Source organism: Mesocricetus auratus, unplaced genomic scaffold (genome assembly GCF_017639785.1).
Source record: "Mesocricetus auratus isolate SY011 unplaced genomic scaffold, BCM_Maur_2.0 Super-Scaffold_100014, whole genome shotgun sequence".
In the NCBI taxonomy this organism is placed as follows: Eukaryota; Metazoa; Chordata; class Mammalia; order Rodentia; family Cricetidae; genus Mesocricetus; species Mesocricetus auratus.
The window spans coordinates 19,252,070-19,279,282 of NW_024429197.1; the positions used below are offsets into that span (position 1 = coordinate 19,252,070).

Below are 27,213 nucleotides of genomic sequence, written 5' to 3' on the forward strand. Positions count from 1 at the left end.
GAGCACAATGTGTATGTGCCTAGATGTCTGTATGTGCATCGAATGTGTACCACCCCTAAGGAGTCATACAAAAATTTAGCAACAATCTAATGTGAAGGAATGGTCATCACACACATCTGTCATGCAGCAATCCAGAGAATATAGGACTTTCTGAACTAACACTGAAGAAACCTTAAGTCATGCTCTAAAGCAAGTCTCTTGGTTAAGGTTGGGGTTAGGGCTAACTCAGCCACACTTACAAAGAGTTATTCCTTAGACACCTTCAGTTTCAAAGAACTCAATCTGCCATCGGGTCATGGTAGCACACGCCTTTGATCCCAATGGGAGGTAGAAGCAGGGGTATCTCTGTGAGATTGGGGCCAGCCTGGTCTGCAGAGTGAGTTCTAGGGTAGCCAGGCCTATGCTGAGAGACCCTGTCTCAAAAAACAAAGAAACACCAAGAATTCAAACTGTCCTTCGATGTTGACAAGTCTAGTACATCCAGTGCAGTGGATAAGCCAGCCCTCAGCCAAAATCCATTTCTCCTTCCATTCTAAGTAGAAATGAATCTGCAAGGATACATATCAAAATGTCGGCAGTGTTTGGGGGTAAGAAGGTAATGGGAATTTTTAGTTTAAAGGTAGACTTTGGGTACCTTTACTGGAGTTACAGTCGACACCACTGCCCCATGTAAACCCTACCCACTCTTAGAAGAGCCACTAACCGCTTGAAGTCCAAGCACATATCACATTCAGAAACTCTGGAAGAGCAGCCAGTGCTCTTAACCACTGAGCCATCTCTCCAGCCCTGACAATCACTTTTGAGTAGAGAGCACAGCTTAGTAGGTGGAGTGCCAGCTCAAAGACTGGAGGCCCCAGGTGGTAGCACACAGCCCATTATGTAAGCAGAGACCTGAGTTCTAGGTCCTTCTTGATTTCAGCCAGCTCTTGGCCATCCTGGAATACAGGAGCATTCTGCCTCAGAGCCACAAGAACCGAGAGACCAACACAGATACGAAAAGAGTTTATTCTCAGGATAGTACAGTTCTCATGGAGTCTCTCAAAGAAGCTCCATATTACATCCCCCAGGATGATTCCTCCTTCAGAGGCTAATACATGCGTACTCTATGCATGAAAGACTCACTCTTCAGTTCCTGTCTTTTCTCCTTCCTTCTTATTAGAAGCTCCCCTCAGAAGTGATGAATCGGGTGCTGTCCCATCTTCTTTAGAAGGTTCTTAGCATATGCTGGGATGTCTGTGTTTCTTCACAAAGTTTTCCAGTCCTCCCCATGTGGCACTATTATTAACTGGCTTATATTAGAGGTTAGTCAGTTTGCTGGGGACAGGAAGATGTTAAAAAGCACAGCAAATAAGAGACAAGCTACATATGCAGCAATTGCAATCCAGAACCTGGGATCTTTGAGCAGAGTCTTGTCAAAGCAGCTGAACACAGTGTAACCTATGGACATCCCAGCAAATCCGCCTGCGATGTGAGCCGCGAAGGAGACCTTTGGAGAAAGGGGGGGAGAAATGGTTGGGGGTGGTGCTAACTCTGTAATTCAGCCGTGGATCTCCTATCCGAGTGCAAATACCATCCTAGCCCTAAAGTCTGGGTCTCCCCACTAAGGAAACCTAAAGCCCTTTGTTTCCCCAAGGCAAGGTGATGTTGTAAAGCACGTAAAACTGGGCATGGTGGTGCTTGCCTTTAATCCCAGCAGGTGATCTCTGAGTTCAAGGCCAGCCTGGTCTACAGAGTGAATTCTAGGACAACCAGGGCTACACAGAGAAACCCTGTCTCAAAAAAAAAGGTCTCTTTGTTTTTTGTTTGTGTAGCATTATTATTATGGTACATGTGTATTACGATGGGGTACACATGCCATTGGGTACATGTAGAGGACAGTGAACATCTTTGTGAAGTCGAGTCTCTCCTTCCACAGCTTCAGGGGCTGAACATACTTCGTCAGACTTGCACAGGAAGCGCAGTACCCTGAGCCATCTCACCGCCTCACCAGCCCAATTCTCCCCTCCCCCTTCCTTTCCTTTCTTTCTCTCTCTTTCCTTCTCTTTGAGACAAGGTCTTGCTCTATAACCCTGACTGGACTAGAACTCAAAGAAATTATCCTGCCTCAGTCACCTGAGTGTTAGGATTATAGGTGTATACCACCAACCCTAACAAAACATGTCATTTTCATCCACTCTCAGCACACAAGACAAATGTTACTTTTTTCTCTCTTGATCAGCTTTGCATTTGGGATATCTCTACACAGAAAGCCAGCCAAGAACCAGGGTGGGAGTGGTCATGAGTCATCTCTGCTTTCATAAATGGCTGAAATGAGATGCAGAATTAAACAACATTAAATAACAATAGAAATGTACTACCACATTCAAAGCTAACCACTGAAAATTACTCATGTCAGCTTTCTTTATAGTGTACTTGGACATAAAATTGCATTGCAATATTCATTCCACTTTTTTTTTTGACAGAGCCCCATACATCTCATACTGGCCTTGAACTAGCTATGCAGTTGAGAATGATCTTACTCCTGATCCTCTTGCCTCTACCTCACAAGTGCTGAGACTATTGACGTGCCCCACATCCAGTTTTCCAGTCTGTTTTGAATTCTCTGTGGGCAGGGGCAGCCTGTTTTTTAATGCCTACCATTCTAATCTTGGATTTCTTGGGGAATTTTTTCCTTTTGTTTTTGGTTGTGCATATCTGTGCATTTGAGATATGTGTGCATGCACATGTGTGTTTACAGGTCTGTGGGTACACATGTATATGCAAGCTGCCCTCCTCAATCAACTCTCCATCGATCCGCTTTATGTATTGAAGTAGGTATCTCCATTTTTTTTTTAAAAAAGGAACTCTCTATTTAGTCCTGGAACTAACTATGGAGACCAGGCCCCTCAAACTCACAAAGTTCCTCCTGCCTTTACCTCCCAGTGCTGAAATAAAAGGCATGTATTACCATGCCCAGGGAGGTAAAGTCTCTTACCTCAGCCCTGAGCGCCATCATTCTGGTTCTCTAGCTAGGCAGCTTGCCCTAGGGACCCCAGTTTCCTCTTACCAAGGGCTGGGAATAGAGGTTGGCCACCATGGACCTGTCTGGCCTTTATGTGAGTGCTGGGGGTTTGAAATGCAGTCCTCCCATATGTACATCAAACTCTTTACCCATTGAAGCATCTTCTCAGATCTACCTTAGGAATATTGTTGAAATATGGATATTTGATTGCTTTAAATTGGAGTTGTAACCTCTATTTGATATCCCTTTGTGTGTGTGTGTGTTTGTCTGTTTTATTTTCTTGTTATTAGTCCAAGGTGGCCTTGAACACCAGACCCTCCTGCATCAGTCTTTGAGTGCTGAGATGACATGATGACTCTTTTAGATGGGAAAATAAGTTTTTCTTAAAAAACCAAACAAACAAAAAAGGGAAGACATTGAAACTAGCCAGGCAGTGGTGGCGCACACCTTTAACCCCAGCACTCGGGAGGCAGAGGCAGGCAGATCTCTATGAGTTCGACACCAGCCTGGTCTACAAGAGCTAGTTTCAGGACAGCCTCCAAAGCCACAGAGAAACCCTGTCTCAGAGAAAGAAAGAAAGAAATTGGAACTGAAGAGATAAAAAAGTTCTTGCCTCAGAAGCCTGATGACCTAAGTTTGAGTCATGGAACTCATGTGGGAAAGCTGGGTAAGCAGGGAATATTGTAAGAAAGCTGGGCCTGGCAGTGGTGGCGCACACCTTTAGTCCCAGCACTCGGGAGACAGAGGCAGGTGATCTCCAGGCCAGCCTGGTCCACAGATCAAGTTCCAGAATGGCCAGGGCTACACAAAGAAACCCTGTCTCTAAAACACACACACACACACACACACACACACATGAAAAACAAAAGGAAAAGAAAAAAGAAAAGAAAAAAAGCTGGATATAATAGCATATATCTGTAATCCCAGAATTCCTATGGTGTGATTGGAGGCAGAGACAAGATGGAAGGCAAGAACCAACTCTGAAAGTTGTCCTCTGACCTCCACATACATGACATGAACATATATGTGCATACATGCACACACACACACACACACACACACACACACACACACACTCAAGCACAAAGATAGGAAGTAAACTCACCGGAGACCCATTTTCAGGGACAAAGAACCTTCTGTAGAGAGCAAATCCCATATCTGACGCAACTAGAAGAGAAGACACCCGATGAAGCCTAGCATCCCCACATCGGGCAGTTTTGTTCTCCTCAACAGTGTCCTGTTTTACTCTGCTGCTGTGTCAGCTGCTCTTCTTAGAGCTCTCCATTAATTCATCAGTTCTCATAACAGCCCAATGAAGTGGACATTATCATAACCCAGTTATGGATTTGCTAATCAAAGAAGTAGTTATTGATTATCTTCCACCTGACAGCACTATTCTCATAGTAGACGTAGAGCAAAGAGCAGGCCAGGTGGCCCTGACCTATGGAGGGAGAGGGGAAGTGTGCATTTCCAGGTATATTGGCTGATGCCTTTAACCCCAGCACTTGGAAGGCAGAGGCAGGCAGATGTCTGTTAGTTCGAGGCTAGCCTAGTCTACATACCAAATTCCAGGCCAGCCAATGCTACAGAGTAAGACCCTATTTTAAAAACTAATCAAGCAAACAAACAAACAAACAAACAAAAAGGATAACAGTGTGCCATGTCACACTGAATGCTACAGAGAAAATACAGATTAAGAAGAATTTGGAATGTCAGGAATAGGCTGTCCTTTAAAATATTATTTTTAATTAATTTAGTTGTAAGTGTGGTTGTGTGTGTGTGGCTGTGTCCCTATGTGCCACAGTGCTTGTGTGGAGGACATCTTGCAGAAGTCGGTTCCCTGCTCCCACTACGTAGGCCCTGGGAATTGAACTCAGGGTGTCAGGCTTGGCAGCAGGTGCTTTTACCCACTGAGGCAAGCATCTCATCAGCCAGGCTGTCATTTTGTAATAGAAGGATCAGGGAAGCTCTTCAAGAAGCCTTCACTGGAGGGGACAAGTCACGCTCTTGTGTAAAGCAAGAATCTTCAGGACAGAGTGAAGAGCGAGCATGAATTCCCTGAGGCAGAGATGTCCCTCAACTCAGCAATATCAGAATCATCCGGGAACTTCTGTTTTATGTTGCTGGGATTATAAGCGGGAACCATGACACTTGGCACCAGGAACATATTGAAAATGAAATTCTCCGGCACACCCTAGATAGGTGAATGAGAAAGGAAGGCCCAGGTTCAGCCTCCTGTGTTTCAGAGAGACTTCCAGGCAACTCTGGACTTGAATTAAAGATGGAGAGGTGGGTGACAGGATCAGGCAAGGGGCTGGGGAGAGATGCTCAGGGACCTTAAGAGCAGGGAGTTTGACTATGAGTGACAATTTCATGACAGGAAGACTTTGAGGGTTTTGAGTACAGGTGACATGAGTCTGATGAGATTTTTGGTTTGCTTGCTTTTGTGGGTGGGACTGGGGAAGAATCAGTCTGGCTGTAAGATGGGAAATAAGAAGCAAGAACAGGAGCAGAGAGACCAGACAGAGGTTTTATGCACAAAGAACGTAAGACACAGGCTGCGGCTGGAGCTCACTTGGTGGGGTGTTTGCCTACCTTGCAGAAAACCCTGAGTTGGATCGCTGGCACTATATAAAATCAGGTAAGACAGCACATATGGGAGCAGGAGAAAGAGGAGTTCAAGGTCATTCTATCTATATCTCTAGTTCAAGGCCATCTTGGTCTACATGAACCTATCTCAAACCTCCCTCCTACTGCCCCCACCCAAACCGAAACTTTAGAAACTTAGTAAGAATATAGATTATCTCAGTACTCTCTAAGCTTTCCCTTTGCAGAAAAAAAGATGATGTACTTTCCATTGCATGAAAATGAGAATCCGGAGCAGAAATCATGAGTGAAGCTCTTGTGAGAGGCGCAGGGCACACCCAGAGCTTGTCCTGGCACATTACCTAGGCACCTCTACCAGCAGACAGTTCTCCCCAACACCAGACTATCAATCACCCCTCATGGGAGGGCCAGGAACCCTGAGGAGCCCTTCTGAAGGCTGAAGAGATTGAGGGTGTAAAGTGTTCACAAATCTCACTTACCTATCAGGATGATGACCAGTAGCCTGACGATTCCAAAGGCAGGAATCATTTCTCGAAAATTCTGGTAAAGCAATAAAAATATAAGCAGCTATTTCATATAAAAAATGTTTATTGGTTTTGATTTTGCTTTCAAGATAGGGTTTGTTCTAGAACTGGTAGAGGTTTGCCTGTCTCTACCTCCTAAGTGCTGGAATTAAGGGCATGCACCAGCGGGGCGTTGGTGGCGCACGCCTTTAATCCCAGCACTCGGGAGGCAGAGGCAGGCGGATCTCTGTGAGTTCGAGGCCAGCCTGGTCTACAGAGTGAGTTCCATGACAGCCTCCAAAACAATACAGAGAAACCCTGTCTCGAAAAACCAAAAAAAAAAAAAAAAAAAAAAAAAAAAAGGGCATGCACCACCACACCCAGCTTAAAGCAATGTCTATGCCTCAAATACTTGCAAGGCAAACCACAGATGTAACAGCCAGGTTTTCAAATGCACCAGAGAAGGACAATGCCGCTGTATTTTGGACCATAAAACAAAACATAATATTTAATTTTATAATGTAAATGACACAATTTCATTATCCAGTAGTTAAATACAAGTAACATTAAATCAACATTTAATGTGTCAATACATGAAGTGATAAGTCTGATAGAATATTTCTAAGCCTTTCTGGTTAATATTCTTTTACTAATTCATCTTCTTTCCCCATGGGAGTTAAAAGAGATTTAACCGATATTTGAGCATTTCGTTCATTTTTTTACAAGACTGGAAATAGCTTGCCATTATTTTTAAATTATATATTTAAAAAATGTATTGTGTGTGCCTCTGTGTGTTTGTGTGTGTGTGTGTGTGTGTGTGTGTGTGTGTGTGTGTACATGTCCATGCCTCACATGTGGAGATCACAAGACATGTGAGAATAGGTTTTCTCCTTCCACCGTGTGGGTGCAGGGGATTGAACTCAAGTGTCCAGGCCTTTACCTGCTGAGTCATCTCGCTGTCTGGAGGCTGTTATTTTAAATTGAACTTTAGCTCCCTGGAAAGAAAGTTTATTATTTGAAAGGGGAGGGAGCAGCAACTCAATAAGTCAAAATACAGGTGTCTGACTAAGCAGTGTCCTGGTGACAGCATGACCCAATGGGTTCACTGCAGCTGGACTGGAGTTGTGTTTTTCCAGTGACCAAACAATTCTTCGGTCATAAGAACTCAGTAAATGTCGAAAAATCAGGATTCCCTGAATCAAACAATGATTTGTTTATAAAGAAAACAAAAAACAAACAAGTCTAGGAGCTGGAGAGATGGCTCCAGAGAATCTGGGTTTGTGCCTAATACCCACACAACGGCTCACAACATCTGTAACTCCACTTCCAGGGGACCAGACCCCTTCTAACCTCCACAGGTTCCAAGTATGCACATGGTGCACATAATAAATACATGCAGAGAAAACACTTACATACATAAAATAAAATAAGCAACTCTTTTTTTTGAAGTCCAGAAACAGGGTGTGGTGGTGCGTGCTTGTGACCTTGATAGTTAAAAGGCGAAGATCCAGAATTCAAGAGAGGAGCAAAGTAAGGGCCACCTTCTGCTATATATCAGGTTCCAGACTAGCCTTGGCTGATTCCCATGCTGGGCGTTGGTGGCCACGCCTTTAATCCCAGCATTTGGGAGGCAGAGGCAGGCGGATCTCTGTGAGTTTGAGGCCAGCCTGGTCTACAGAGTGAGTTCTAGGACAACCAGGGCTCCACAGAGAAACCCTGTCTCAGGAAAATAAAATAAAATACAAGCCTTCCATTCCCCAAATTCTTACCACAATCACATTCATAAAATAGCCTCCCATCAATGCATAAACTCCTCCTGAAGCACCCACAAGAGACTTAAGGGGATCAAAAATGGAGCTGGCAAGGGAACCTGGAGAAATAAAATACAAAAGACCAGATAGAACTGTGAGAATTATGAATGAAGTAGGATTAATTTAAAATATGGGACATTTTGACCATTTTCTCATTAGCAAGCAACAATTCCACCTTGCCCTTGTGTGCTATGTAGATTCAGGCATGCGGGTTACTTCTGAAACATTTGCTAAAAGTAAAACAGAGACAAGAGCTCAGAGTCTGGAGCCAGACCATTCACCATGACTTCAGGACATGATTTAATCTTCTGTCTGTAACATGGAAATATTAATAAAACAGCTCCCAAGGGCTTTGACGGCACGTAAAAGAGTTGATATACATATTGTATGAAAGCGCAGTGTCATGTGTTGTGAGGTCTTGCTTCAGCTTGGCCAGTGAGATTGCTCAGCGGGAGGAAGCTTGCTGCCAAGCCTGATAACTTGATCCCTGGGATCCACATGATGGAAGAAAAGAGCCAGCTCCAATAAGTTGTCCTCTGACCTCCACAGAAGTCTACACACACATATACAGGTACACAAAAACAAGAAAGCATGATAAACCATGTTCTGAGTACTACAGGTACTCTCATCTTCCAGAACTATCAAAAAGAGCTGTATGTTGGGGAAGTCTTATGCCAATAAAGCACTGTCTGGCCAATAGGGAATCTAGATAGGAGGGACTAGGAGTCCAGGAGGACTCTGGGAAGGAGAAACAGGAGAGAGTCAACATGTAATGCCATGGGGTAGGAAGCCCGGAACTATTCTCCAGTAAGAAACATACGTAGATTAACAATTATGGGGTAATTACTTAAGTCAGAGGTAGCCAGTAAGAAACAAGCAAGGCCAACAGCTTCATAATTAATACAGCATCTTGTGTGTTTATTTGGGGACTACAATGCGGCAGAGCCCAGGCGGCTGGCGGGGGATAAACCAAAGCGGCTAGCAAGGAAAAGCTTCTTTTAATAGCTGTACCCACTGAACCATCTCCCAGAAGGTGGCTCAGAATCCTTCTTGACATAAGGTCCAATCATATCCTCCAAGCCAGATGAAACTCGAGTCCTAGCCCAGTCCTAGATACCTGGACCAAAAGAAGGTGAACATTAAAATGTCCTCTCTATACTTCTTACTTTTACTATTTGTTTTGTTTTTCTCTCATGACTTCCCTTCATTCCTTATGATGTAATACTATCTTTATTTTGTGTAAAAAAGAATGTTTTGGGGCTGGGGATATGGCTTGGCTGTTACAAGCACCAGCTGCTCTCCCTAGATTTGGTTCCCAGCATGTACATCATGGCTCACAACCACCCCTAATTCCAATTCCAGGAGATCTGATGCCTATTCTGGTCACTGCAGGCACTACATACATGTGTGCATGAAGGCAAAAATGCCCATACACATGAAAATAAATAAAGGATTGCTGAGGAAGCACTCAGGAAGGAAGGACTTTCTCTGAAGGAATTTCCCCTTATGAGGAGGGGGGAGGGGGAGGCACAAGAGGAGGAGGATGAGAAGAAACGTCTCTTCAATGTGCTACTCTCAAATACACACATAGACTACATACATACTTACACACACATATACAGAGAATGAGAAGTTGGCATAGGAGCACACACTTCTAATCCCAACACATGGCAGGCAGAGGCAGGAGGATTGCCACAAGTTAATGACAGTCTGGTCTACATAGTGAAATCCTATCTTAGAAAGCAAGAACAAAACAAAATAAATGGGAGAAACTTTACCACATCATATTCACCAGATAATAAATAAAAAGACAAGAAATGGATTTTGAGCCAGGCAATGGTGACACACACCTTTAATCCCAGCACTAGGGAGGCAGAGGTAGGGGGATCTTTGTGAGTTCAAGGACAGCCTGGTCTACAAAGTGAGTTCCAGGACAGCCAGGGCTACACAGAGAAACCCTGTTTGGAAACTAAAAAAAAAAGGTCCAGACTCATTAGTCTAGCATATCAGGGGATTCAAGATCCAAATGCCAAGCTGCTTGTAGTTTCAAAGTGTGTAAATGCAGTAAGACTATGAGATAGTCTGAGGACAGCCACTGTGACTTTTCTTCATGTGTTTGTATTATCTCTAGTTAAATGATCTCTAACACCATATTCCCTAGCATATTATAATCATGCATATCAGATGCTAGTGTGCAATAAATATCAACTCAAGTAAAAAGCCCACTGTAAACATCCATACCTTTGGCTTCAATCCTAAGAGCCCAGAAGTGTTGATTCCATGTTACCCTCAGAACACTGACCTGCAAGCACTCCTGCCAGGTACACCAACCCCACTCGGAGGCCTTTGTGGACCATTTCCAAGGGAATACCCAGAACGAGCTGCATAAAAAGATTTCCCACAATGTGCTGGACTCTGCAAAGACAAACATCGGTCATATATCTAGGCAGCTGTGTCATAGGAGACTTGCATGTAACAGTTCTACATAAGAATGTGCTAGAATTTTATTTTCTATCTTTTAAGAGAGAAAGACACACACACAGGCAGGCAGGCAGGCAGGCAGACAGACAGACAGACAGACAGACAGACAGACAGAGCCCATGGCAGCCAGAAGAGGGCTCCAGATCCTTTAGAGCTGGAGTCACAGAAGTTGTGACCCACTCCACCTGAGTCTCAGAATCAAAGCTATAGACTTCATGACTGAGCAGCAAGCACCCATAACCACTGAACCATCTCTCCGTGCTCCTGTATTCTGGTTTTTTTTTAAGCATGCAACTATTTTTTATCTGTTCTGCTATTTTGTTTTTCCTCTTATCTTTTTTAAAAATAAATTTTAAGACTGTTTGTGCATACAGTGTTCTATCTGCATATACACCTGCATGCCAGAAGAGGGCATCAGATCCCATTATAGATGACTGTGAGCCACCATGTGGTTTCTGGGAATTTCGCTCCAGCCTCCCTCTTACCTGTTTTAAAATAAAATCTTACATCAATATGTACAGCAAATAAAACCCTTTTAGAATTATAAATGTATAAGTTCTGCTTTGCAACAATTACAACAGAAACAAAGACCAATGAAGCTAATTTTAAAAATAAATCTTATTATATTTGTGTGTGTGCATGAGTGTATGCATGCCCATGCCTGTGTGTGTGTCAGAAGACAATTTGCAAAAGTCAGTTCTCTCCTTCCACTATGTGGGTTCTGGGGATTGAATTCAGGTTGTTGGGTTTGGTGGGTATCTTTACCCCCTAAACCATCTCATAGACCCCTGTTTTTGTTTGTGTTTTAAGACAAGAGTCTGGCGATGTGGCTGGCTGGCCCGCCTGAGATTTAACATGTAGGTTATGGTAACCTCAAACTTGCCATGATCTTCTTGCTCCCAAGTGCTAGAATGACAGGCATATACCACCCTGCCCAGCCTAACAATTACTTCTGATCTCTAATGACACTGTTGACTTGATCATCATCCCTTACCCAGCGTGGACCAGCATGTATGAGATAAACCTCCAGGCTTCTTCCCTCTTGTCAGGGCGGTAAGTGAAGGGACTTTCCAAGATCCCTGTGTCCAGAGTGATCCACTGCTTCTGAGGCTTCCACACAGCATAATAAATAAACACAGCCAGCTGTCAAGGAGGAGGAGTCATGCTGGTTAACCAAGCTTCCTCCAGAGATGGGCCCCATTCAAATCCATCAGCAGTAACTGTGTCTGAGCGCTTAGCTCTTCGTGGGCTTTGAAGATGTTGAAGTTAAATTTCTCCACCATCCCCCCACAGCAATCATACTTCACTTTGTCAGGATGCGGAGCAGTGTTAGGCCAGATTGGTTTTTTTTGTTTGTTTGTTTGGTTTTTTTTTTTTTTTTGGTTTTTTTTTTTTGGTTTTTTTTTTTTTTTTTTTTTTTTGGTTTTTACGAGACAGGGTTTCTCTGTATTGTTTTGGAGGCTATCGGTCCAGCCTGGCCTCGAACTCACAGACATTCGCCTGCCTCTGCCTGTTAGGCCAGATTGTAACGAAGACTTTCGAAGTCGCTTCTCCTTGTTCTCCCAACTCTCTGCTGTCACTGTGTTCCTCTATCACCCTCCCCGATTACATAACCCATGTCCCTCACCTTCTCTATGGCATCACAGCCTAGAAACCTGGCAGACAATCTTACTGAAATGATGAAAACCAGTGTCCCAGTGATGTCCAGTCTCATGATGTGATGGGAAGGTCACTTTATCTCTATGCCATTCTTCCCTACACTCCCAACTCTAGTCTTAACAATGAAAAAACCTCAGACAACCCCAGACATGGATACTCTACAAGGTACCTGGCCAATATACTTCATCTTTACCAAGGTCATGAAAGACCACTGAGAAGTTGCCATGAATCAGAGGAGCCTGGGGAGGCAGGACAACTTAATGCAGTGTGAAACCTTGTATCAGAAAGGACCAGAGGACGAGAAAGAGGACATTAGTGAGAAAACCAATCAACTCTAAGTAAAGCCTGGCGTTTAATTAATAGTGCAGGTTCAAATACCTGAATATAAAATATAAAATCCAAAGTAATCCAAATTTTCAAGTTTTTGAACGCCAATATGACACCTCAAAAAGTTGTAGAAATCTGGAGAGATGGCTCGGTGGTTGAGAGCAGTGGGTAATCTTCTAGAGGACCCAGGTTCTATTCCCAGAACCCATGCAGTGGCTCACAACCATCTCTAAGTTCCATTACAGGGAATCTAATGCCTTCTTCTGGCCTCTGAGGGCATGGGGTACACATACATATATGCAGGCAGGCAGAAAACCATACACATAAAACAATAAAAATTTCGAAAACAAGTTTTAGGTTTATATGCGCATACTGATTTTCATGTGTGTGCACACATGCCAGGGCCAGAGGTCAATATCAGGTGTCATTCCTCAGGTGCCAAACACTTTACTTTTTGAGCAGAGTCTCTCATCGACCTAAAGTCCAGACAGTAGGCTAGCCTGGCTGGCAAGCCTCAGGAATCCGTCCACTTGTCTTCACCTCTCTAGTGCTGAGACTCAAGCAAATGCCACAGCTCCTGGTTCTTTTTACGTAAGCTCTGGGAATCAAATTCATGTCCACATGGGAAGTATCTTACAGACTGAACTATCTCTCCAGACCCAAAGTTTTAGGTTTGGGAGTACTAAAGTCTATACAAACATTACAGAGTTGGAGCCAGAAAGATGACTCAGCCATTGAGTGCATACCGGCACCTACAAAGGACCTGAGTTCAGTTCCCAGCATCCACAACTAACAGTTTACAATTGCTTGTAACTTCAGCTCCGGGGAATTTAGTGCCCTCTTCTGGCACCCAAGGGTACTTGCACTCACATGCACAACCCTCCCTGCTCCCACACATAATTTTAAAAATTATTCTGAAACATTCTGAAAAAAAAAAAAGCTGGACGTTGGTGGGCACACCTTTAGTCCCAGCCCTCAGGAGGCAGAGGCAGGCAGATCTCTGTGAGTTCGAGGCCAACCTGGTCTCCAGAGCTAGTCCCAGGACAACCAGAGCTGTTACACAGAGAAACCCTGTCTCGAAAAGCCAAATATATAAATATATATAAATATGGGCGCTGAAGAGATAGCTCAGTGAATAAAAGCATATGCCACTCTTCCAAAAGACTGAGTTCAATTCCCAGTACACATATCAGGTGGCTCACAAACATTTGTAGCTCCAGCTCCAGGAGGGATTCAGTAACTTTGGCTTCTGCAGGCACCTGTGCTTACATACAAATAATAATAAAAAAGAATCTAAGATTTCTGTTAAAAGATACTCAGCCTAGATTTGGGGAGTGCCAGCCTACAATCCCATGGCCAGAGAGTCTGGGAAATAGAACCTTCATTCAATGGCTGATGGAAGAAGAGGCAGACTCCCACAGCTAAACACTGAGCTGAACTCAAGAAATCCAGTGACAGAGAGGAAGGACTGAAGAGCAAAGGGGTTAATACTGAGCTGGTTTAACCCCCAGAAACCGCTGACCTGACAAGGGTTAGCTCTCGAATCCCAGACTGATGCCTGGGAATCCAGCATGGGACTGATCAAGACTCCCTGAATGTGGATGTCATTGAGGAGGCCTAGGTAATCTATTAAGCCTTGGGTAGTAGATCAGTATTCATCCTGGGCATGCAAATGGACTTTGGGCACCCATCTAACAATGAGAGATGCACTCTCATCCTGGACTCTTGGGGGAGGGTCTAGACCCTGCCCTGGATGAAATGACAGACTATGGACACCCCCATGGAGGGTCTCACCATCCCTGGGGAAATAAGGGGATATTGGAGAGGCTGGTGGGAGGGCATGGGAGGAGGGGAGGGAAAAGGAGAGGGACCTGAAATTGACATGTGAAGCAACCTTGTTTCTAATTTAAATTTAAATTTAAAAATAAAATATAAAAAAGAGATACTCAGCAACTGGACAGAGGTGGCACACACCTTTAATCGCAGTGCTTGGGAGGCAGAGGCAAGTGGATTTTTGTGAGTTCAAGGCCAGCTTAGTCTATAAAGTGAGTTCAAAGACAGCCAGAGCTGTTACACAGAGAAATGTTGTCTCAAAAAAAAAAAAACGAGAGAGAGAGAAAGAGAGAGAGAGAGAGAGGCAGAGGCAGAGACAAAGACAAAGACAGAGAGAGATTCTATGACAACATTAGTGTTTTACAACTAACTATGGTTCTTTGGAACTATGTATCATTAACAATGGAAGAACTGGGGATGCTATTCTATTTTTGGAACGTTTCTTTTTTTGAGACAGAGTTTCATGAATCCCAGACTAGCCTTGAACTTGCTAAGTAGCACAGGGTGACCTTGCTTGAAGTTCTGATCCTTCTGTCTACAGTTCTTGAATGCTGGGATTACAAGTATGTTCTACTGTACCTGGTTTTACAAAATGTTGGGGAGTGAATACTGGTTTTCAAGTATACTAGGCAAGCCCTCTACTAACAGCAATGTCCTCAACTGGTCCTCCTGTAAGAGGCAGCTACTGTGGCACCTGCTCCAGGACCTCACTGTGGGGAGCTATGCTCTCAAAGTACAGTCTTGTTCTTAAACATGTGATCATCTCCCATTTTTCTCCCATGCCTCCCTCATCCTCATGTGCACTCAGAATCAATAGCAGCACAGTGACACCAGATACACAGAGAATCCAGACACAGAGCATAAGGCTCCCCAATTTTGCAATGAAACCCCCTAAGTAAGTCTCTTCTGGAAATGGTTGTGGAATATTACTTTAACTATGTGACGATGTATTACATTTGTTTGTGCTGTATTTGTTTAACAATGTAAAGATGTGATACATTTGTTTCAACTTGCCTACCGAAGGCACTCGATCGGTTTAATAAAAAGCTGAACGGCCAATAGCTACGGAAGAGAGGACTAGGTGGGGCTGGTGGGCAGAGAAGGAATCTAGGCTTAAGAGAGAAGAGGACAGGGAGAAAGAGAGGGAGATGCCTGGAGACAGACAGACAGGAAGGACGCAGGAAAAGTAGGACATACAGAATGAAAGGTAAAAGGCCCTGAGGTAAAATGTAGATGAAGAAAAACATTAATATACATTATAAGAGCTAGTGAAACAAGCCTAAACTAAGGCCAGAGCATTCATAATTGATAATAAGTCTCTTTGTCTTGATTTGGGAGTTGGTTAGCAGTTCAAGAAAGCCTGCTACAGGAAATACTTGCACATTTGCCATAGATTTCTGCAATGGTTTATTTTATGTTCAATTTGGCAAGGTTCATATAGACTTTGATATCTTCAAGCATCATTTCAGATGTTTCTGTGAGTGTTTTTGCTTTTTTGTGTACTGTCTATCCATTAACTAGTTAATTAGCTAGCTAACTAGTAAATTACTTAGTTGCAGCATCTCACTATATAGCCTAGGTTAACCTCAAACTTTGTATCCCAGGCTCTCTTAAACTCAAGATCCTTCTGCTTTAGTTTCCAAGTTCTGAAATTACAAAATCATGCCCTCATGCCCACCTAGATCCTTTTATGAGGTGAGATTAATATTTAATTTAGTTCCCCTTTCCCTCCATCCTGTGTGTGTGTTTCAGATGAAAGCCTTAATAGAAAAAATACTATATTTCATAAGCAAAAGAATTACGCTAGCAAGTGGCCTTGACCTCAACACAAAACCTTTGGTGGGTCTCCAGCTTGCCCTGGAGACTGGAGAGCTGACAGCTCCCCAATTTTCAGTTCCCCTGCCTCACATCCTGTTGATCCTGTTCTACTGGGGAACCCTGACTACTGCAGTCCCTGATACCAACCTGGGGCATCAGTGGGAATTAAAAGGATTACACTAAGGACATCCTAATGCCCCTGAAGCCATGCCCTCCAGGCAACCATCTCTACCAACTCTTTCATAAGACAGCAGTCCAGGAGAAACACCTTGGTTTCACAAAGCACAGGAGGGGCCTGGCCCTTCCCAGTCACTAAGACACACCCTTGGGTGACTCATTCCCAGCTCTCTGAGCTTTGCCCTCTTTCTGGAAACCAGGAAAGCTGAGCCAGTCATAGATGGAGAACATATCCCAACAGCCCAAAGTAGACACCCACAGCAGATGCCACAGCTTTCCTCTGCAAGCTCAGGCAGCTGGTGACTGTTCTAAATATACATCCCAGGCCAACCTGACCAACCAGTCTATTTTGTTTCACAAAATAAAGCCAATTTGCAAACTGAACATGGTGCTGCATGCCTGTAATCCCAACACCCAGCTAGTTGTTACAAAAGGATTATAATGAGTTTATGGCCATCCTATGCTACATAGTGATTTAGAGGCCAGCCTGGGCTATATTGCCAGATCCCACCTCAAAATAAATAAATAGATAAATAAATAAATAGATAGATAGATAAATAAATAAATAAAATAAAATTTAAAGAAGCTAATTTGCAGTCCCAAAGCTCCCTGGCTTCTAAAGACCAGCTAAAATGAAATGAAGCTAGTAAAGTCAGTCAGTGCTAGGCAGCGGGTTTTTATCATGCACGAAACCAACCCCTGAGCTGGCAGTAAACGAGAAAATCAGCTCTGGGAGCAGGGAGTGGGCGGAGGCATCATGTGTGCTGCCCCGGTCCATCTATGCTCTCTTTCTACATGGGTTTTTCTCGAGATGTCGGTTTTGTGCCCACTGTTTTCCACTTCGGTCTGCACTGATGTGAGGGCCCTCACATGGTGGCCTTTACCTCAGCCAGGCTGATGGAGATGATGAATAGCGGTGGGGGAAGGCAGTTGGCTCTCTCCAAGTATGTTCTTCGGACTGGCTCCGGAAGCATCCACTTTGAGACAATCCTGTGGACCTTTCTGCTCCTGGGGAAGTCTTTCCCTTCCCTGTCCTCTCGAATCTTCTCATCCTCCAGCACTTCCTTTCCCTCTCTCTCCATGTTCAGATTCACACTCTCCATCTCCACATCATGAGCAGCAGCCATTGGCCTGGTCCTCCCTCCACCTAAAACATGAATGTCGGGGAAAGCAAAATGAGCCTTTGGTCTGCAGGATGTGGTTCTTTCCCGGGTCCTTAGAAAACCGTTTGTTTTCCTGGTCCTTCCTGTGTGTGTACCTAGGAGGCAGCTAAGGATGATTAAGATGGTCTTAACCTCATGTTTTCACCATATTGCTTTGTAAATGTTTTAAAACACAGGGATTTTGGGCACGCAAGTCTGTTGTTTTGATGTGTGTGTGTGTGTGTGTGTGTGTGTGTGTGTGTGTGTGTGAGAGAGAGAGAGAGAGAGAGAGAGAGAGAGGGTGGGGGAGGGAGGGAGGAGGAGAGAGAGAAAGAGAGAGAGAGAAGAGGAAGAGAGGGAGAGAGAGACAGAGACAGAGACAGAGACAGAGAGGTAAAGGCACTTGCTACCAAACCTAGCAACTTGAGTTTGATTCCTGGGATCTACATTGCCTTCTGCAAGAACAGAACCAAATCCTGCAAATTGTCCTCTGACCTTCACATGTTCATTGTGGTACACACCTACACCGTGTAATTGTAAAAATTTAAAACAGGGAATCTAATGCATATAGACCTTAGGCATTTAGTAAACTCTGTGTGTTCGTTTCTTTATAAAAGCAAAACAACAATAAAAAGCCATGGGTTAGTGAGAAAACTCAGTTAGGTAAAGGGGCCTGCTGCCACGCTGGATGACCTACATTTGACCTCCAAACCCACACTGTGGAAGGGGAGAACTGACTCCTAAAAGATGTCTCTTGATTTCCACACAACACACAGAAAATAATTTTTAAGTGTAATTTACAATAAATAGCTGAATGTGGTGATCCACACCTTTAATCCCAGCACTCAGGAGGCAGAAGCAGGCAGATCTCTGAGTTTGAGGCCAGCCTGGTCTACAGAGGAATTCCAAGACAGCCAGGGCTACACAGTAAAACCTGTCTGGAAGCCAATTTATTTCCAGAAGAATCGCCTCAGGCATGACTCTACACTACAATGGGTTATACTCAGCGAATTCAGGAAAAGAGCAAATTCTCTCCTTTTTCTTTTCTACTGCAGTTATTCTGAAAGTAAAGTCTTTCCCACCCCCGCCTCCCTCTGCCTTCCCCCTCACTCCTGACACAGGATCAGACATCAGATTCACATACAAAATAGCTGAGATCAGCAGCTTTAATCATAAATATTAAAACATTTAAATAAGGTCAGGGCTGGGAATGCAGCTCTGTAGTACAGTGCTCACCCACGAGAGCATATTGTAGCGCGGATCCCTAGCACTGCAAACAAACAAATAAGTTTAGTTAGGCATTATTACTCTCCTAGGAAGCAGCCCCATTATAAATTTAATTACCATATATGATCATTGTATGAGGGAATAAAATTCCACATTGTTGACAATGCAACTTTACATTTATAAAAGGAACCAGGAAAATACAGATGGCAATGTGTTCTGGTTAGATTTCTTGTCATCTTGACATGAGCTAGAGGGGAAGAGGAACTTCAACTGAGAAAATGACTCTGCCAAGGTTAGCCTGTGGGCAAATCTGTGAGGCATTTTCTTTTCTTTCTTTCTTTCTTTCTTTTTTTTTTTTTTTGGTTTTTTGAGAGAGGGTTTCTCCACCTGCCTCTGCCTCCCGAGTGCTAGGATTAAAGGCATCCACCACCACCAGGCTGTGGGGCATTTTCTTGGTGGATGATTTTGTGGGTAAGCCCTGCCCTCTGGGGGCCGCTGCTATTCCTGGGCAGGTGGTCATGAGCGGTATAAAAAAGCCAGCTGAGTGAGCTGTGAGAAACAAGCCAACAGGCAGCTTCCCTCCATGCTCTTGCTTGGGTTCCTGCCTCCAGGTCCCTGCCTCGAGTCCTGTCCTGCCTCCCCTTCATGACAGGCTGGCTGTAAGCTGAAATAAACCAGTTCCTCCCCAGTTTGCTTTTGGTCGTGGAGTCTTATCTCAGCAATAGAAACCTAAGATACGTTCTTAGATCTTTCTCTTCCTTCAGATTTTAAAATGTCCAGAAGTTTTATGACTTCAAACTCACCATGTTAGCTGTTAGGTGCCTGTACATAGGCCCTGTGATGAAAAGATACCAGGCCCACTTGGAGGAACCAAGACTGCACATGTCTATGGTCTTCCCTGGGATTGCAATGAGGAGATCTGATTCTGAATCCTGGCTACTTGGGGCTGTAACAACAGACCTGCCTTTAGAAGTCATTTGCTTTCACCTCTCCTTGGTAGCTATCCTACTTGTACCTTCCTACCTGTCAGTATCTCCCTGATTCATCTTGTCTCCAACACCTGGGCCGGTGGCACTCACAGGTGTCCCTTCCAAATCTCTGCCAACCTCCCATTCCTCCTACTCCTTTTGATCTCTCCCACACCTGAAATTCCAAGTGAAGTTAAGTACCTCGGAAATATTAGCAACCATATTGGCAACTGTGGAAAAGACAAGACTGATATGGGGCAGTATGTGAGGTACAAGGTGATGCAGCTTTTGGAAGGCAATCGGTGGCCTCTCCGAACATGAAAACAGCTGTGGAGATGGCTAAAGGTACTTGCCACACAAGCCTGACAACCTGAGTTCTGTCCCCGTTGGGGCATCTTGTTCTGTCAGTCCCTGGAGTGGGTCTGAAATCCAGGCTACTGAGGCCACAACCAAGAGAGAGCCCAAGCGAGGCCCTCCTCTTCCTTATAAGGGGTAACATCCGCACACCCTAAGGCCATTACCTCAAGTCTATTGGCGGAACAAGATGCCACTACAAATCCTCTAGAACACATAAAGGAGAGAGGAGGGTACTGACTCCCAGAGTTGTCCTCTGACCTCCACATGACACACACACAAGAGTAACATAAAATTTTAAATATAAAAAGTATATGCCAGGCCGGGTGGTGGTGACGCACGCCTTTAATCCCAGCACTCTGGAGGCAGAGGCAGGCGGATCTCTGTGAGTTTGAGGCCAGGCTGGACATATAGCCTCCAAAGCAATACAGAGAAACCCTGTCTCGTAAAAACCAAAAAAAAAAAAAAAAGTATATGCCAGGCCAGATGTGTGTGGTTGCACATACTTTTATTTCCAGCACCCAGGAAGCAGAGGCAGGTGGATCTCTGTGAGTGTGAGGCCAGCCTGTCTATGTATCTAGTTCCAGGACAGCCAGGGCTGCCAAGTGAGAACTTAAAAAAAAAAATGCCTTTCGAGAGGATACTTCTAGAATTCTACTCAGCAAAGGTATCTGAGTAAATATTTTCTAAGGATGTAAAATGTAGAACTATTTACAGTAATTAAAAGGCATAAGCAAGCCAGGTGGTGATGGCATGCGCCTTTAATCCCAGCACTTGGGAGGTAGAGGCAGGTAGATCTCTGTGAGTTCGAGACCAGCCTGGTTTACAAGAGCTAGTTCCAGAACAGCCTCCAAAGCCACAGAGAAACCCTGTTTTGAAAAAACAACAACAAAAAACAAACAAAAAGGCATAAGCAACCCAAATATACTTCAAAAAGAATGTTGCTTTTATTTTTCTTTAAGAATGAGAATATGAGTATCTGCCTGCATCTATCTGTGTGTAGCATATGTGTTCCTGGTGCTCATGGTGGCCAGAAAAAGGCATCAGGTCCTCTGGAACTAGGTTACAGATGGTTGTGAGCCACCATGTGGGTGCTGGGAAGTAAACCTGGATCTTCTGCAAGAGCAGTCAATGCTCTTAAGCACTAAACCATTTCTCTAGTCCTGGATGCTGCATTTTATAACAGTTCTAATTTTTAGGGTTTTTGTTGTTTTTTCTTTTGTTTTGTTTTGTTTTAACAAGGTCTCACTATGTATCTATCACTGAATGTTCTAAAATTTGATCTGTAGACCAGATTGGCCTCAAACTCACAGAGATCCACCTGCCTCTGCCTCCCAAGTGCTGGGATTAAAGGCATGTGCTACCAACGCCAGGTTTTTAGGTTTTGTTCTTTTTGTTTGTTTTATAGCATATGCCATATCAACTTTCCCTATGTAGGGCCTCCCAAAGTAAGTCTAATCTAAAGTGATTGATTTTGCCCTCACTTGGGTACAGGCTATATAAATTCCATGGGGTCTGGGCAGCTTGTAGAAACACTATTAATTAATTAACTTTGGTTTTATGAGACCAAGTGTTATATAATTCAGGCTCTCTTGTTGACATTAACTTGCTATATAGCCAAGACTGGTCTTGAACTCCCGATCCTCTTGCCTCTGCCTCCCAGGTACAGGGATTACAGGTCTGTGCCACCACAGCTGGCAGGAAGCACCCTTTAGGTAAACAACATGGCATTTCCAGAGGCCTAAGGAAATGCAGTTTGGCCATCAAGGCAAAGCAGGTGGCAATGACCACAGCCCACTGTAGTCTCTCTGAGATACAAAAGCACCCACAGCTATCCAATTGCCTGTTGGGTCACTCCATCACCATGTCACTCAAATGGATGTTTACTCCTCTGACTGCTGCTTTAGTCATTAAACAAAGATCATGAGGGCTCCTGGCACTTCCTTTCCTGTCAGCATGACACACCTCTTGATGTGCAGCCAGTTAGTTTCTGCTACCTGGTCTTTGTTGAAATGCCCACACACACAAAGCCCAAAACTGGACAGCACTGCTGTGAAATGGTCTCACCTGCCCGAGGGAACACCTGGGTGGGCAGTTAGGATGCCTCTAGTCTTTTGGTTTACAATGGAGCTGTTCTCCTGGGAACCGAGAGCCAGAATCCTTTTCCCAAGGTTAGCAGATATCCTCCCTGGTTTGGTTTTGTGACACAAGATTTCACTTTGTTGTCCTAGCCTTGACTCTACAGTCTTTCTGCCTCTGCCTTCTAAATACTGGGATCATAGGCATACACAACAGGCCCAGCTAGCAAGCAGTCTTTAATAAAGACACCAGCACAGATGGTAGCGGATGCCTGTAATTCCAGTTCTCTAGACCCTGGCCGGGTGGTGGTGGCGCAGGCCTTTAATCCCAGCACTCGGGAGGCAGAGGCAGGAGGATCTCTGCGAGTTCGAGGCCGGGCTGGACCGACAGCCTCCAAAACAATACAGAGAAACCCTGTCTCGTAAAACCAAAAAAAAAAAAAAAAAAAATAGACCCTGATGCGGGAGGACTGAAAGCTTCAGATCAGCCTGGTCTGCATAGCAAAATGCTGTCTCAAAAACAAACAAATAAAAGGCCAGCAAGATGGTACCTTCCGTAAAAGCACATTCAGGGCAAGCCTGACAAAGGGGGGGTTGGTTGATACCTGGAACCACTTCCTTAAAATAGATGAATGAATGGATGAATGAGAGAGAAGGAGGTGGAAGCAGAAGAAAGAAAAGAAACCTGAGTCAAATGTGGTCCAGGCACTTAGGAGGTTGAGGCGGAGGACTGGGACATCAATGCCTGGGACACACCCTAGCACAACTCTGTCTCAAAGATACAACAATGTTGGCTTGGTTTCTTTTTAATTAAAATCTGGGAAATATCCCAGCACTCGGGAGGCAGAGGCAGGCGGATCTCTGTGAGTTCGAGACCAGCCTGGACTACCAAGCGAGTCCCAGGACAGGCTCCAAAGCCACAGAGAAACCCTGTCTCGAAAAACCAAAAAAAAAAAAAAAAAAAATCTGGGAAATACTTTCTTCCTTTTGGGACTTCACTTGGCCCATGCTCTAGAAAAGGTAGGACTCTGCCACCAAAGCAGCTGCCTACATGAAAAATAAGTCAGGGCTGGAAAGAAATGGCTTAGTGGTTAAGAGCATTAGCTGCTGTTCCAAAGGACCTAGGTTTGATTCCTAGCAACACCCACATGAAGGCTCACAGCATCTGGACCCCCACTTCCAGGGATCCCACAGCTTCTTGTGTCTTCTGTGGGCAGCACTGCACACAAGTGGTACACAGATATATGTGCAGGCAAAACACTTATACACATAGAATAAAATAATAAATAAGAATTAAAAAAAATCAATAGAGCTCCTTGGATAAAAGGAATCTGCTACCAAGTCTGAAGAACCAAGTTCAATCCTTGGGACCCACAGGGTGGCAAAGGAGAACCGACTCTTTAAGTTGTCCTCTGACCGCCAAATACACACACACACACACACACACACACACACACACACACACACCATACCACACGATAAATACAGTTTTTAAGTGGAATTTTTAAAAAATGAAAATCAGTAGGGCTGATTGTGGTGATATAAGCCTTTAGTGCCAACACTTAGGGAGGCAGAGGCAGGCAGATCTCTGTGAGTTTGAGGCCACCCTGGTCTACATACAGAGTTCTAAGACAGCCAGGGCTGCATAAAGAGGCCTTCTCAAAAAAACAAAACAAGAAAATTAAAAATCAGTAAGGAAAAAGATGTCTGGAGACACAACTCAGCGACAGAGCGCTTGCCTGGCATACATGAAGCCCTGGGTTAAATTCCCAGGACAAAAGAAATAAAAGGAAGGTGGGGGGTTTCATGAGAGACCCTTGAGGAATTTTCCCCCAGTCACCTCAGTTCACTATATACCATATAAATATCTCCTAAAGCTACAGTTAAATTATGGCCAGAAAATTGTAAGTGACTCCATTTCAGTTCCTACATGAGTCTAAAAGCACAGAGGTAAAGTTAATTCTAAAATGAATTATCTGAGGAGTAATAATACCCAGGAGTAATGATGCTCGACAGTACTAACACTCCTAACAGTACTACTACTCGGTAGTGCTGATATTCAGCAGGGCTACTATCCAGCAGTAATAATACTCAGCAGTGCTCATACTCAGCAGCACTAATACTCAACGGTGTTAAGACTCAGCAGTGCTAATACTCAACAGTGTTAAGACTCAGCAGTGCTAATACTCAACAGTGTTAATACTCAGCAGTGCTAATATTCAACAGTGCTAATACTCAGCAGTAACAATACTCAACAGTGCTAATACTCAGCAGTATTAATACTCAGCAGTAACAATACTCAGCAGTGCTAATATTCAACAGTGCTAATACTCAGTAGTATTAATACTCAGCAGTACCAGTACTTGGCAGCTCCTGAGGTCCCAAAGAAGAAAAGAGATGCTTGGTTAGTTATATATGTATCTATCTTTTAGCGAAAGTTTTGTTTCCTCTTTGTATTTGTTGGAAACAAGTGACCTTGAACTCCCAACCTCTATCTCCCTGGTGTTGGTAAATGCCACCATACCAGCTCATCTCAATTTTTATGTGAGTCTGTGTGTGTGGTGTGTGTACATGTTCAAGTGGGTGTGTGTGATGATATCTTGTTATACTCTAACAAATAAAGTTTGCCTGAAGATCAAAGGGTGGAGCTAGCCATTAGTTAACCATAGAGGTCTGGAGGTCTGTACACACAGACAGGAAGTAATATGACTGGGTGGAGAGAGGAAATGATAAGGCAGGAGGAGACAGGAGCTCAATTGTCTGGGAAGTTTAGTAGGTAAGGTAGTTGTTTTGCCCCTTTATCTCTGATATCTCAGCATTTTTCCCTATATCTGACTCCAGGCTTTTATTCTTTTTTTGTTTGTTTGTTTGTTTGTTTGTTTTGTTTTCGAGACAGGGTTTCTCTGTGGCTTTGGAGCCTGTCCTGGAACTCACTTTGTAGACCAGGCTGGCCTCGAACTCACAGAGATCCGCCTGCCTCTGCCTCCCGAGTGCTGGGATTAAAGGCATGCACCACCAACGCCCGGCTCCAGGCTTTTATTCTTAAGATCTATTAGGATTCTTGTTACAGGTTTGTGCATGTGTGTGTGCAAGTAGAGGTCAGAGGTCGACATTAAGTATCTCTTTTCAATCAATTGTTCTCCTTTTGGGGGGCCATTTGATACAGGGTTTCTCTGTATAGCTTTTGGGGCCCATCTTGGCATTCACTCTGTAGACTAGGCTGGCCTTGAACTCACAGAGGTCCACCTGCCTCTGCTTCCTGAGTGCTGGGATTAAAGGTATGAAGCACCACTGCCAGGCTCCACTTTATTTGTTTAACATTTATTTGTGTGTGTGCTATGTGTGTATACATGTTTGTGTGTGAGGGTTACACATGCTTCCCTATACACGTATAGGCCAGAGGACAACCTCGAGTGTTTCTGAGGCAGCATCTCCCTTATTTACCACAGTGCAGCATACTCCAGCTTCCAGGGAACTGTCTTGTCTCCACCTCCAGCCATGGCAGTGCTGGGATTGCAGACTCTCACCAGCTCATCTGACTTTTCTTGGGTTCCAAGGATCTGAACTCAAGTTGTGGGGCTTTTATGGCAGGCCCTTTTACCTTCTGAGCTGTCTCCCTAGCTCTCCACCTCTCATTGAACCTAGAGTTAGCTAGGCTGACCTGCTGTAAGCATCAGAAACTCACCTACCCATTCCCAATGCCAGGACTGCACAGTCACCATTGCACCTGGCTTTATGTGTGCACATCCAGCCCTTTGCAGACTGTGGCATCTCCCCAGCCCCCATCTCCCTCTTGAAGAGTAATTCCTGTGCCGGCCAACACTCACTAACAAATTCCAAAGCCCTGCCTGTACCTAAGAGACACACAGAGTGGGGACCCCACTCCATCCAAAACTTTTATTTATTTACAGCTGAAGACAAAATAACAACAACAAAAACCTCACTTTCTTGTCCCTCTTTGACTTTCTTCATTTCCATCACTATCCTTGCCCAGGCTGGTCCTGAACTCTCTGTGTGGACAGAGATGACCTAGAACATCTGATCTTCCTGCCTCCACTTCCCAAGTGCTGCAATTAGAGACATATGCCCAGTTTATGAGATGCTTGGAATCGAACTCTGGGACTCTGCATGTTGATTAAGCATCTACTAAGCCATGTTCCCAGTCATGTGAGTCTTTTCTACTCCCTGAAGAGCCAAAACTCCAGATCAACCCTTCTCCCAGCCTTAGCTCCTGGAGACTCTGTTGTATACAACAGGCCTAGGGCCAAAACCGAACACAAAGGAACTCCAAACTCCCCAAGCCTTCTAGATACTTGGATCCTGGGGACTGATTGACTGCAAAAGAAACTCCCCTGTAGTCTCCAGGAAATTCAATTCTGAAAAATATTGGTACAATAGACCACCTGCAAGCCATAGAAACCACAGAATGTTCCCTCCAAGCACCAACCTATGAGAAAAATGGGTACCCAGGTATTACATGCCAGAAACATGACTTTGAAAAATTTCTTGATTGTTCCTCAAATGTCAACCAATCAGAAACCAACCTGTACCTACTGATGTAATCCTGTAACTTTTGTCTTTAAAACCTAGCAGTAGGCCAGGCGTTGGTGACACACACCTTTAATCCCAGCACTCGGGAGGCAGAGGCAGGCGGATCTCTGTGAGTTCGAGGCCAGCCTGGTCTACAAGAGCTAGTTCCAGGACAGCCTCCAAAGCCACAGAGAAACCCTGTCTCAAAAAACCAAAAAAAATAAAAATAAAAACTAGCAGTAGACAGGGAACTTCACCCCCTCTGCTGTGTCAGCTTGCTAAACAGGGTCCCTCCCAAGGAAGGATAGAACAGTCAGTAAACCTTGTGCATTTGGTCTGTCTCCCTGGTCTCTTGGGGGATCCTTGTGACTTGGGCACAACACTCCCCAAACAAGAAACAAAGACTGCAATCACTGAGATCACAGAAAATACATAAAACATAAAAGTTTATCAGGCAAAGCCAGCCTCTCAACTCATATTCATTCTCATGGCTCTGGCTGCAGCAGTAGTCAATAAAATACCAAACCATATGTGTTCAATCTTTGAAAGTCAAGGACTTCCAGTAAATTCTTTTGATAACACTGGTTAATTGTTCTCTTTCTTGGGGGAATTCCAAACCTCTTCTTAATAGGCAGCAGGGACCACCCCCTATCACAGAAGCCAGCATGCCTGATGTTCCCATTTCGAAGGCTCTAGG

General features: G+C 44.3%; 1 protein-coding gene across 4 annotated transcripts in view; it reads right to left on the minus strand.

Annotated features, from left to right (window-relative positions):
* Positions 1 to 986: 986 nt before the first annotated feature.
* Positions 987 to 27,213, minus strand: part of Rhbdl2 (rhomboid like 2) — a 36,005-nt gene continuing 9,778 nt past the window's right edge. For 2 of the 4 annotated variants that reach the window (XM_005084349.4, XM_040756680.1), the window contains exons 2-8: positions 17,102 to 17,364; positions 11,398 to 11,546; positions 10,225 to 10,337; positions 7,881 to 7,981; positions 6,088 to 6,148; positions 4,107 to 4,168; positions 987 to 1,486 (exon numbers count right to left, since the gene is read on the minus strand). In XM_005084349.4, the coding sequence (XP_005084406.1) occupies positions 1,307 to 1,486; positions 4,107 to 4,168; positions 6,088 to 6,148; positions 7,881 to 7,981; positions 10,225 to 10,337; positions 11,398 to 11,546; positions 17,102 to 17,344 (909 nt within the window). In that variant the 5' untranslated portion in view covers positions 17,345 to 17,364 and the 3' untranslated portion in view covers positions 987 to 1,306. Of the gene's footprint in view, positions 1,487 to 2,199; positions 2,305 to 4,106; positions 4,169 to 6,087; positions 6,149 to 7,880; positions 7,982 to 10,224; positions 10,338 to 11,397; positions 11,547 to 12,231; positions 12,304 to 17,101; positions 17,365 to 27,213 lie in introns of those variants that run through there. The other 2 variants (XM_021235512.2, XM_040756681.1) reach the window with 2 other exon arrangements.